General features: G+C 42.4%; 1 protein-coding gene across 5 annotated transcripts in view; it reads right to left on the bottom strand.

The window, feature by feature from the left end:
• Positions 1 to 3,937: 3,937 nt before the first annotated feature.
• MAPK8 (mitogen-activated protein kinase 8) overlaps positions 3,938 to 11,138 on the bottom strand; it is a 19,572-nt gene continuing 12,371 nt past the window's right edge. For 2 of the 5 annotated variants that reach the window (XM_014958078.1, XM_014958079.1), the window contains exons 7-11: positions 9,379 to 9,561; positions 8,456 to 8,580; positions 7,425 to 7,488; positions 5,550 to 5,627; positions 3,938 to 4,446 (exon numbers count right to left, since the gene is read on the bottom strand). In XM_014958078.1, the coding sequence (XP_014813564.1) occupies positions 4,301 to 4,446; positions 5,550 to 5,627; positions 7,425 to 7,488; positions 8,456 to 8,580; positions 9,379 to 9,561 (596 nt within the window). In that variant the 3' untranslated portion in view covers positions 3,938 to 4,300. Of the gene's footprint in view, positions 4,452 to 5,422; positions 5,501 to 5,549; positions 5,628 to 7,424; positions 7,489 to 8,455; positions 8,581 to 9,378; positions 9,562 to 11,138 lie in introns of all 5 variants that reach the window. The other 3 variants (XM_014958080.1, XM_014958081.1, XM_014958082.1) reach the window with 3 other exon arrangements.

An 11,138-nucleotide genomic window follows, 5' to 3' on the forward strand; every position in this document is an offset into this window, starting at 1 on the left:
AAACAGGGAAGGACCAAAACACCATGAGGAAAATGAACTATACCAGCCTGGACAAGCTGCCTCCAACAGCAAATCAAACCCCATCTACAGAGCCATTCACGTCCTTCAGCAGCTGGAAACAGTCAGAGTGAGATGAACTTTCACCTTCCCTTTCCCCACAAGATTAATTGAGAAACATTTAATGCGCTCTGGATTATGGGCCAGGTGAGAACCATCCCCCTGCCCTGGCTTTTTGGGTCGTTTTCCTTTTTGCAGAGGTGAGACAAACCCCATGGACATTAACCCAGAGCCCTGCACTTGTGCAAACGCCCCACAGGGTGCTTCATTTTTGCTCTCTAACGAAACAGCCCGTGTTCAGAGAAGCAATTTTCCACAAAATCCACATCAGTAACTCTACTCACATGGCCAGAGGCAGCAGAGGGTGCTATTGCCACGACCACCTCAGACTCCTCACTTGGCCAGAGGCAGCAGAGGGTGCTATTGCCACGACCGCCTCAGATACAGCTCCCGCATCCCCACTGGATTCCCACCTGCCTGTGGGCAGAGGGGGCTTTACCCAACAATTTCTGCTCCCATCACCTTGGTATCGAGCCACAATTCCTGCCCAGACACTGCTGTGCACAGCACACTGAGGGGCTTCCAAAGGACCCCCGTACAGCAGCCTCCCAGGGACGTGTCAGCTCAGCCTGGCAGAACCACCACCCTTGGGGTGACCCTGTCCCCAGGCTGTTGGTGTGATGGGTGCTGCTTGGGAGCCCAGCTCCTCACCCCCCCACACACAAAAACCTCAATTCTCACCCCGTTGTCATCCATCAACCACCAGGTCCACAGAGCAGGGCCAGCACCCAGCAACGGTACCGATTCCCCCCCAATTCTACTGCAAACTCCTAACGAACCTCCTTCTACAACAGCAGAACCATTTTATCCCTGACCCTGCCACAGCTCCAACCACAGAAGGTGCCAATTAACCTCCTCGTTACCACCCAACTTCTCACCTCACTCCCCTGACACATCACACAGGTCCCTGCAAGTCAGTCCCCACCAACACCCTGGACTGCAACGGCCCTGGGAGAGGAAAAGCTGCACGTGCTTCATCGTAAGATTCTGGAATCACAGAGTAAAATAAAACTTAATACTACTTTAAGTTAAATAAAATTGTACAGTGTAGATACTATAGGATCTAATACTGTAACACCAGCCAGCTGGACCATAGTCACCCGGCTGTTTGCGCTCAGTGGCGGTGTACAACTGTATCTGAAATAATTTTCTATTTCAACAAATAAAAAGGGAAGTTAAGACTCACACGTTGTTGGGATAATTTGGTTACTGAAGCTGATTTTCTCATCTTGAAATTTGCCATCACTTTTTAATTTGCCTAAAATGCAAGCAGTTGCAACAAAAAGAACAGAAAAAGGCAGCAGCTCTGCAGGCGGTGCCAGAAGTGCCCTCGGGGTTGGCAGGGGCAAAGCTCCCACCCCACTGACACCCCCCATTAACACCACCTTCATCAAGAGCAGCCCATGCTGCTGCCCTCAATATTCATTTTAAAAGTAATTTTTTCTTTAGGACACTGGGAAGTGATAATAAAAATTATTTCAAAATATTCCAATCACCACCACAACCCAGAGGGGCACAAAATACATTTAAATAGGAATTCTATTTACCAAATTCTGTTGCTACCAGCACTTACAGGCACGAGGAGCTCATCCTGTCAGTCTTAACTTCAGTGCACTCTGGGGACCAGAATATCATCTGACCCGACCCAACAGGGAGTTCTGGTGTACGACCAACAATCCAGGCTCAATTCACAGCTTAAACTTTGATAAAAAAAATTAGAAGATAGACTGTTCTAGAAAACAGAAAAAAGAACAGTTGGTCTCTGTTCAACTGGAGCAGATTTTTTATGTTCCAGTGCCAGATGAATCCAAACGTGTCCTGCCTCCTCGGAGGTAACACGCAGTTTGGTGGGATCCTGTACAAATAATTGCCTTAACAAACGTGGTTTAGAAAGGCAATGTGGAAATATTAAATACGAGGGAGGAAAGGGAAAGGAGACACCCACAGCACTTACCAGAGTCCGGCCAGGCCAGGGAACAACCGGGCACTTTATCAATTTAGTCCCTTTGAGACATTACCATTCCTTGTCACCCTGCATGTTTTTTAAAGAGACACGTCAGACAGCGAAAGCAAAGATTTTCTGCAATGACAAATTTTCTTTTCCTCTTTCCATTAGAACTTCAAAAAGACACTTATTAAACCCAAGGAGCAGAAGGAACCACACTGAAGAGCATCGGCCAGCCCCGATGACCTCTGGAGCCAGCTCGATGATTTACTCGTGCTCTGTGCCTGGCAAGGCTTCTGCACTCGTTAATGCTCATTTCTGTGAGCCTCACTGATTTAAATTCCTCTTCACATTCTAATTCACTACACAAAATATGCATCTACACAAGGCAATCAATTATACAGCCTAGCTTCACTAAAAATCTGCATTTTCCAAAGGAATAAATTCTGAACGATTGTTTAACTCATACATAAACTTAAGTCAGTTATACATAAATCATTCTGTAAATATAAAATGTAAACAGTTAAAATACTTCTGTGAGGAGCAGCACCATTTCACATGACTATTTAGTAACTGTTCTATATATTTCAATATATCTTTTGTTTAAAAAGTGTATTGAAACCTGGAGCTTCAGTGCTGAAAACTGTGCTGAATATTTATGACTTAAAATGAACCATTATTAAGATTTCTGCTACACTGGTCTCGTGGTGAAATGAAAGAGATAAATATTAATTTATACGGCACTATTTCTCCCTCCTTTGGATGGCAGATATTGCTCGCTTAATGCTTTAGCTACAGAAATCCTGAGGTTCTCCTACCGCTTCATGGTTTTTAGCGATCAGTTACTTTTGGTGGAGAAATAGGTGAAGTTTTGCCCCTATTGCATTCACGTCATCCCCTCTTCTGCCCAAAAAAGCACTCGCCTTAGTACACAAAAACGAGTAAAGAAACAAAACTCCCAAGAATCAGGTATTACAGGAAAAGTACAGCTACAGCAGATTCGCTTTCCCTCTTGGCAGCCTCCACATCCTGGAAACACTCGGTTTCGTGTGTACAAAAACAGGCTACAAGCTAGAAGTAAACAGTTTATTTGCATGGCAATGCATTATTCATGAAGTACCCTCGCGTTTTATGGCGATCACAAGGTTTGGCAGGTCACAGCGCTGCAGAAAGCGCGGCGCTAGTTCGTGGGGCTGGAGATGGCTGCAGCTTTGAAGATACGCTCTGCTTTGAGTTCATAAAACCCTCCAGGATGAGGTTACTTTGCAAAGGATTGTAGACTGTTTCTCTAAAAAAAAAATATATATATATAAATATCACTCATCGTTGCTTTTTGCTGAAGTATTACAGGCAAGTGGCCAAAAGAAAAGAGGATTTTGTTGAGTGCCAGCAGCACAGCAGTGTGCCCAAAAACTCCCCAGAGCCAGCTGCACTCATTCTCTCCCCCTCCACCTGGACACGGACGTATGACCGAGCATAAAACTTGGAAGGATATCATGAACAAAACATCTGGAATAAATTCTAATTTAAAAAAAAACAACAAACAAATAATTGAAAACCTAGAAAATCTTAAATAATTCATTCTATGGTAATGACCACAACATTAATATGTGCTTCGATAAAACAAATCTTACAAATTCAGTAAAAAAAGATCAGCAGCATAATAGTAAAGCAAATATGCAGATTTTAAAACCACAATAAAAATTATCAGGTTTAATATTTTACAGGTAATTACAGCAAAAAAAGTGGCTGCTTTTAACACAACTTACAGTTTAAAATTACAGCACTTTATGATGAATTCTACCATTATTTTTGAAAAAACACTCAAAAATACCACCAAATTTTAAAGGTGCCCTATTCTTAAAAAAAAACAACAAACAAATAATTGAAAACCTAGAAAATCTTAAATAATTCATTCTATGGTAATGACCACAACATTAATATGTGCTTCGATAAAACAAATCTTACAAATTCAGTAAAAAAAGATCAGCAGCATAATAGTAAAGCAAATATGCAGATTTTAAAACCACAATAAAAATTATCAGGTTTAATATTTTACAGGTAATTACAGCAAAAAAAGTGGCTGCTTTTAACACAACTTACAGTTTAAAATTACAGCACTTTATGATGAATTCTACCATTATTTTTGAAAAAACACTCAAAAATACCACCAAATTTTAAAGGTGCCCTATTCATGACTAAAAGGCCCCCCCTCCCACCCCCCAAAAGCCCAAGTAGTCATCTACAGCAGCCCAGTGGGCCCGCGGAGGTCTCCAGGCTGCTGTCTGTATCGGAGGCCAATGTTGGATCCGTGGACATGGAAGAGACGTCGTTGACGGATGAGGATGAGGATGGGTGCTGAGAGCCATTGATCATTGCTGCACCTGTGCTATGAGAAACAAAACAGCAAATCAGTTGCAGACACGGTCGCAGGGTTCGGTCCTTGCTTTACTCTGTCTCTTCCTAAAAGTCACCCCTTTCCCCTCTGCCGGCAAGTCTGAGGAGACGTGTCTCCATCCACCACCAAAGCCAATTAAACACACAGGTATTTAATGTGGGGATTAATGAAGGGTACGTCAAGAATCACAGAACTCACGTGGTCAAACCACAAATCACCAGGTTTGGCCCTGGTCAAGTGACAGCAAGTGCTAATGGCTGAAGGGTAAAAATCCCAAACACCCTACAAAACCTTGAGACCCAAAGCTTGACTACATCTACATGTTTTGATAAAGAAAGAAGGGGTTTGGGGTTTTTTGGTGCCCATCAGATCCCTCCTCTCCAGGCTGGGAAACAGCCGGTGTCCAGCTGGGAAATCAAATCCCTTCAATCTCAGAAACAGAGATTTCTCAGAGTCTGGACACAGCACCAGCAACAACCCACTACCCTTTTTCAGGAGCACAGAGGGAGCCCCATCAACAGTCAGGTAACGGGCACATTTTGCTCCAGAATTCAGCAATGGTTTCTGAAAGCATTCCAGAATCTTCCAGAAATCCTCTTTTGTTCCTCAGTAAATGGGAGCAGTGGTTGAATTTTTCACTGAAAGGGTACCAGCTACACGTCACACCTCTAACCAGGTTACGGCAACAGGTACCGGTACACACCAACGTGGTTCTTGAGGACTGACATGAATGAAGTTACACAGGGACAATAACAAAGGAATTTGCCAGATTAATAAAAAGAGATGTCACCCCCAAATATTCCATTCAAATAAGCAACACCTCCAAGAGAATTCCAGAGGTTATTGGTCATTTAAGAGCCGTATGTTTGAGTTAGGTTACTCTTGGATGTCTTGAAGAGCTTTATTCCCTCCTGACCTACAACTCAACGTCACTCTGGCTCCGTGCTTTTATTGTAACCAACCTAAAGGGGCTGGCTGGCCACGTATAACCCCGTTCTTGGTTCTCTCCTCCAGGTCCATGACTTCCTTGTATATCAACTCTGAAAACGCAGAGAAGGGAAGGCAAACAATGAATGTGCAAACCCCAACCTAAAGGGGCTGGCTGGCCACGTATAACCCCGTTCTTGGTTCTCTCCTCCAGGTCCATGACTTCCTTGTATATCAACTCTGAAAACGCAGAGAAGGGAAGGCAAACAATGAATGTGCGAACCCAAGATGGGATCAATAACACATCTCCTGTTAGAATCTATTACTGTTCAGAATTAGAATCACAGAATTTCCCTGGTTGGAAGGGACCTTTGAGACCATCTAGTCCAACCATCAATCTAAATCTGATCAAAACCATCACTAAACCATGTCTCAAAGCACTATGTAACCCATCTTTGAAATCCCTCCAGGGATGGTGCCTCAACCCCTTCCCCGGGCAGCCCATTCCAAGGCTTAATAACCCTTTCAGTGTAAAAATTAGTTTTGAGAACGGGCTGTAGGCTACAGAGCAACTGGATATAAACATGTACAGTTCCTTTCTGCTGGAGCTACAACCTTCTGGCTCTCTAGAACACACTGACATTGCCCCAAGACTCTCTGGTCCAGGCTCCTTGGGGACCAGAGGTTAAACTGAGTCTGAATGACCACTCAGTTTTTATCAATGGCTTCTTTAGTAGAGATAAACTCAACCCACAGTTGTCAAAGGACCAGGCCCCGAGAGCACTGCCATCCTCCCAACACACATTTGCCACTAAATTTCCTCAGCAACAACATCTAAAGGTCCCAGATCACCATGAAATGTGATACAATATTGGCATTAAGCAGCCACTCCAAATGAAAGTAGCAACTTTATCTTCCAGTTACAGAAGTTCCTCGTCCTTAAACAGCTTGGGAGGGCTTGGGACACGAACGAATCACACACCCTGGGTACCACCCAGAAGGTTCCTAAGACTAATGGCAGCTTCTTACCCAGAAAAGACGTCAGATGTGAATCTACACAAGTAACAACAGAAGAAAAGGACTAAACATGTTAAATGCAACTCATAAGAACTGTCAGAATATTACCCCTTATCTGCCTCCGGAAAACCACTGCAATGTACAAACAGGGTGGAAGAAAAAAAGCGTTTAAGAATTATAACTTCAAGGGCTGTGGGAGTCTCAGAAGTAAACTCCTTATCACTGGAAATACCCTCAGCACATCCGCTTCCAAAGGGAAATAATTTTTGCTTGGAAAGAGGACAAAAGAATTTCCCCAATTCTCCCTGTCTCTGCCTTTACAAACTCAGTTTCTAATAGAAAGCAATTTAAATGTGTTTAGATTCTACTGACTTGTGTCCATTACCAGCCAACACAACAAAAATGTCAGAAATGATTCATGAAACATTTTCCCAGCTTTTTTTCCCCGGGGATAAAAAGATTACACCGTATAAGTCTGATGTCCTACCACGATCCGTTCCACACCTCAATCCCCACCACCTTCCCAGGATCCTGTGGCTGAAAACCATCAGGGTCCCCCCCACCGGCTGTGACCTCCTGTCTCACCCAGTACTAACACTCCTTACGGCTTCTGCTCTCACATCCTCTGCTTGATTTACAAGATTTAAGAGTAGAGCTAATATGCTTTTCACTTGCAGACTAGTGCTTCTGCTTCACACGTGCACTGCTCAAGCTCCCTGCATCTTTTTCAGCTGGAGCAGTTTGTCCAGAAGAGTTTCCCTCCCTGAAAACGCCGCCTGATGGTTTGCAAAAGGTGACTGAAATGAGCAGCTCAAGTTCACTACAAACATTCAGCAGGAAGATTTCTAGTGTCCCAACAGCCAAGATGTTGAGAAGCTCTATTCCCCTGCTCTGTGCCCCTGCCAACCCCAGCAGTTTAAGGGAATACTATTAGGTTGCTCAGAAGAACTTTAAGAACAGCAATCATTATGACCCAGCCTATTCCCAAAAGCCTTATTGAACTTAAAACGCCCTCCTTACCTTTCCATTCCTCTATCGTGTGCTCCCTCTCATCTAACTGCTTATCTGGTATCTTTGGTGGAGGCTGGAAAACAAAACCAACTCATGAAACAGCAATCCAAAGGGATACAAAACCAGACGAAATCAAAAATGAAAGTAAGCACTCAGAACACGAACCCGATTTTTAAATACTCTATTTAGATGGTCAAATATTCTCTCATTCTTCAACTTGGCCTATTTTTTAGATGCTGCTACAGGTTTAAAGCTACTTCTTTGCTTACATTACTGTAATAATTACAAATAGAAACTGAAGAGTCTGGTAAAAGAGCTCCTAAGTGCAGCAGTTCCTAAGCCTAAGAAGCTCTTTTTACCTACTTACTGTTAATTACTAAATTTTCCCCTGTAGCTATTATAGACCAGCAAAAATTCTAGTTGCACCATTTACATCAAGCATCTTTTCCTATTCTTAGTGGCTTACCATCAATCACCTTTCTTTTTTAAAAAATTACACTTTTCTCATAAACTGAAATTATCTTGAAATTAATTTTTTTAAAAAAAATTTCACTTAATCTCTTTTGTTGACTAATGTTAATAATTGAAAGCTCAATATCTCATACTCAGATTTTCCTGACACACGTATTTTCTAGTTTAAGAGTACCATCAATTGGTGTAACTGATGAAAATCTCTCTCTCACCTGGAAGTAAATACCTGGCAATCCTGTAACAGACAATCAAACTGCACTGAAACAACTGAAGTTTGATAAATCAGAGCCTTATGTAGAAGATTTCAGATGCATTACTACGTGTCCAGGAGACTGTATGCAATTACACACCAACACACACAGATACAGGTACTTCAGTGTGTGCCCATTCCTCATGTTACTTCTGCCAAACATATCTACTGATGTCAATAAAAGTGATTATGGTTCAGTTAAGCTTGTAGTGAAACATGTAGATCGTGGAATAATCTTGTTCCTGGCAATGACACTGAGCCCCACAGGTTTGCTTTGGTGCGGTACCTTCCTACCTGGAGCCCCAGAACAAGAACTTACAGCTTCTGCTTCTGATGGGTCATACCAGACGTTGATGTACGGGTGCTGCAGGGCTTCATCCACAGAGATTCTTTTAGAAGCGTCTATAACCAGCATTTTTGATAACAAATCCCTGGCTTGACTTGCTGCAAAAGGGGAATTTTCTGTTTAGACTAGTGCCACACACGGTGCTCCTAACACAGCATTTCAAAGCTCGTAAGAAGAGGAGACCCAGAGCAAACAAATTCCAGTTTAATCTCTCTGCAACCCTCATGTGATGTGGGTCCATTTGGTGGGGGGGGGAAAAAAAAGGAAGATAACAACATGGGTGGGAAAGGGGCTGGACATGTCTCACTGTGTATTTTCAGGACACACTGATCCCTGGTGTGACACCCCCACGTGAAATACAGCTCTACAGCCTTCTCCAGAACAGCAGCAGGCAAGGACCTCCTGCCCCCCTTAACAGTTTATGGGGATAAAACTGCCACAGGCTGTTAGTCACAGAAAATACGGTGACTCCACTGAGCAGGTGACTATTAGAACCAGTAAGTTATTTCAGTAACTACAGGGTATCTATGTATTATTAATATAAACCCTTTAGTTTCATCCCTAGAGAAAGACGATCTGCTCTGCCCACACACCCTCCACTCCACCCTCCCCCTACTCCTCTCTAAATCATGTTGGCCTCTGGCATCGAGAGGAATATTTATATATTTATTTTTCTTTATAAAGGTAACTCCAGAACAGGAGCTGTTTCAGAGAATATGAGAGAGTGGGGGTAATCATACACCAGCACCTTCATCCACTCCCATGATATAAACACCATAATATTTAAACCCTCAGAGGGATGATTTTGCAGTGAACAAACCCAAGACAGATTTCTGTTCAATACATCACAGTCTCAAAATTTTCAAAATACACAACACACAGAAGACAGACCTTACCTTTAAGCTTATTGTGTTCAGAGTCAGCTGGGAAAAGGACGTCTGGGAAGAGTTTTTCAAAGCTGTATCCAGCATATTTAGGTCTGTTCTCCACGTAAGTCCGGACCGTGGGCTGTAATTTCTTCATGAATTCGGGGCAGGGGGTTCCTAGCTGCTCTATGACTTTATTCCATTGATCAATATCTAAGGTTACGCAGCTAAGAAAAACACCGTGTCTAATTTTCAGCCAGAAAGGTTACGTTAAAACCAGATGAAATAAGCAACAGAGAAAAAACACAGAAAATGGTAATAAAATACCAAGTTCATCGCCATTAATTAGGACCACCTCCTTAGGGAAAACCGTGAAACAAAGCAAGACTATGATAGCATAGTCAAGGCAACACGTATTTCACTCAAAATCATAATTAACTGGCAAAGGATATACTTCTGAGGAACAGAGAAAATTAAAGAGACTCACAAAACGTATTAAATTAATTTAAATAAAGACATTGTCTGGGCTCTGGAGAAGAACTCACCTCCTGACCTGAACACGTGTTGACAGAGGGGACACGAAGGATGAGAACTGGGGCCAGTGGCAGTTTTGGACACAGAAGTTAAAGAGTTTCAAGGACGCGCAAGGAACTTCTTAACTGAAAAGTTTATGCAAGTAAAGGGGAGATTGGATTGACCGGTTCATGGCAGGAGAATTTAAAACATGTTACTGCATAAAAAAAGGGAACATTTGGCTCAGGAAGTCCCAGTTGCAGATGGTTTGATACTGGGAGAGAGCTCAGATAAAGTTTTATACACACTTTGCTCATTCCTGTGTTCTCCCTGACTTTTTCTTTGTGGCTCCCATCAAAGACTGGGCACTGGGGTACCTAAACCTTCAGTTGGATGTAGCAGGTCCCCTCTTACGTTCTTAAAACTTAAAAGCAGAGCTTTTAAGAAGGGAACATTTGGCTCAGGAAGTCCCAGTTGCAGATGGTTTGATACTGGGAGAGAGCTCAGATAAAGTTTTATACACACTTTGCTCATTACTGTGTTCTCCCGGCCTATTTCTTTGTAGCCCCAGTCAAAGACTGGGCACTGGGGTACCTAAACCTTCAGTTGGATGTAGCAGGTCCCCTCTTACGTTCTTAAAACTTAAAAGCAGAGCTTTTAAGGATTTCCAAGCTCTACGGTGCTTTAGTACAGGCCTGGGGAAAAAAATACCTAAAAAACCTGAAAGCATCTAAAAAAATGGAGCTTAACTATTAGGAAAACAAATCAGAATGCCCAACTCCAATCAGATCCACTAATTTTTGGGATGACCCAGAGGTTTCAGCTCCATTTGCCTGGAGCAGAGCCTTTCTCTAAAGCATGGACAGATGCCACCACACTGTTCTTGGGACAGAAAGATGAGCCAGGTATTTCTGAAAGCTCTTTGCAGCAGCGTTTCTGCGTATAAAAATGTAAAACTCCAGAGTGTAACTAATGAAGCTGGTTAGGAATTTTTTGTAGACCTTTTTTGGACATTTTGTAGACATTTCCTATAAAATGTGAAGAACAATAACTGCTAACACGCTTGGGTACCAAAGAAGATTAGTAAGTTATTACATAAAAATGATCTCCAAAGCAAAAAATCAATGCATGTGAACCAGTAAAACACCACCTAAACAACAACAACAAAATAAATCACCTGTCTGAAATGTAGACAACATCCAAAAGCAATGGATAGACATTATATTAAATTGAAAAAAAAAAAGAGAGGAAAAAAAAAAAAAAAGAGGGGAAAACAA

This window comes from Calidris pugnax, unplaced genomic scaffold, assembly GCF_001431845.1.
Source record: "Calidris pugnax isolate Ruff unplaced genomic scaffold, ASM143184v1 scaffold352, whole genome shotgun sequence".
NCBI lineage: Eukaryota > Metazoa > Chordata > Aves > Charadriiformes > Scolopacidae > Calidris > Calidris pugnax.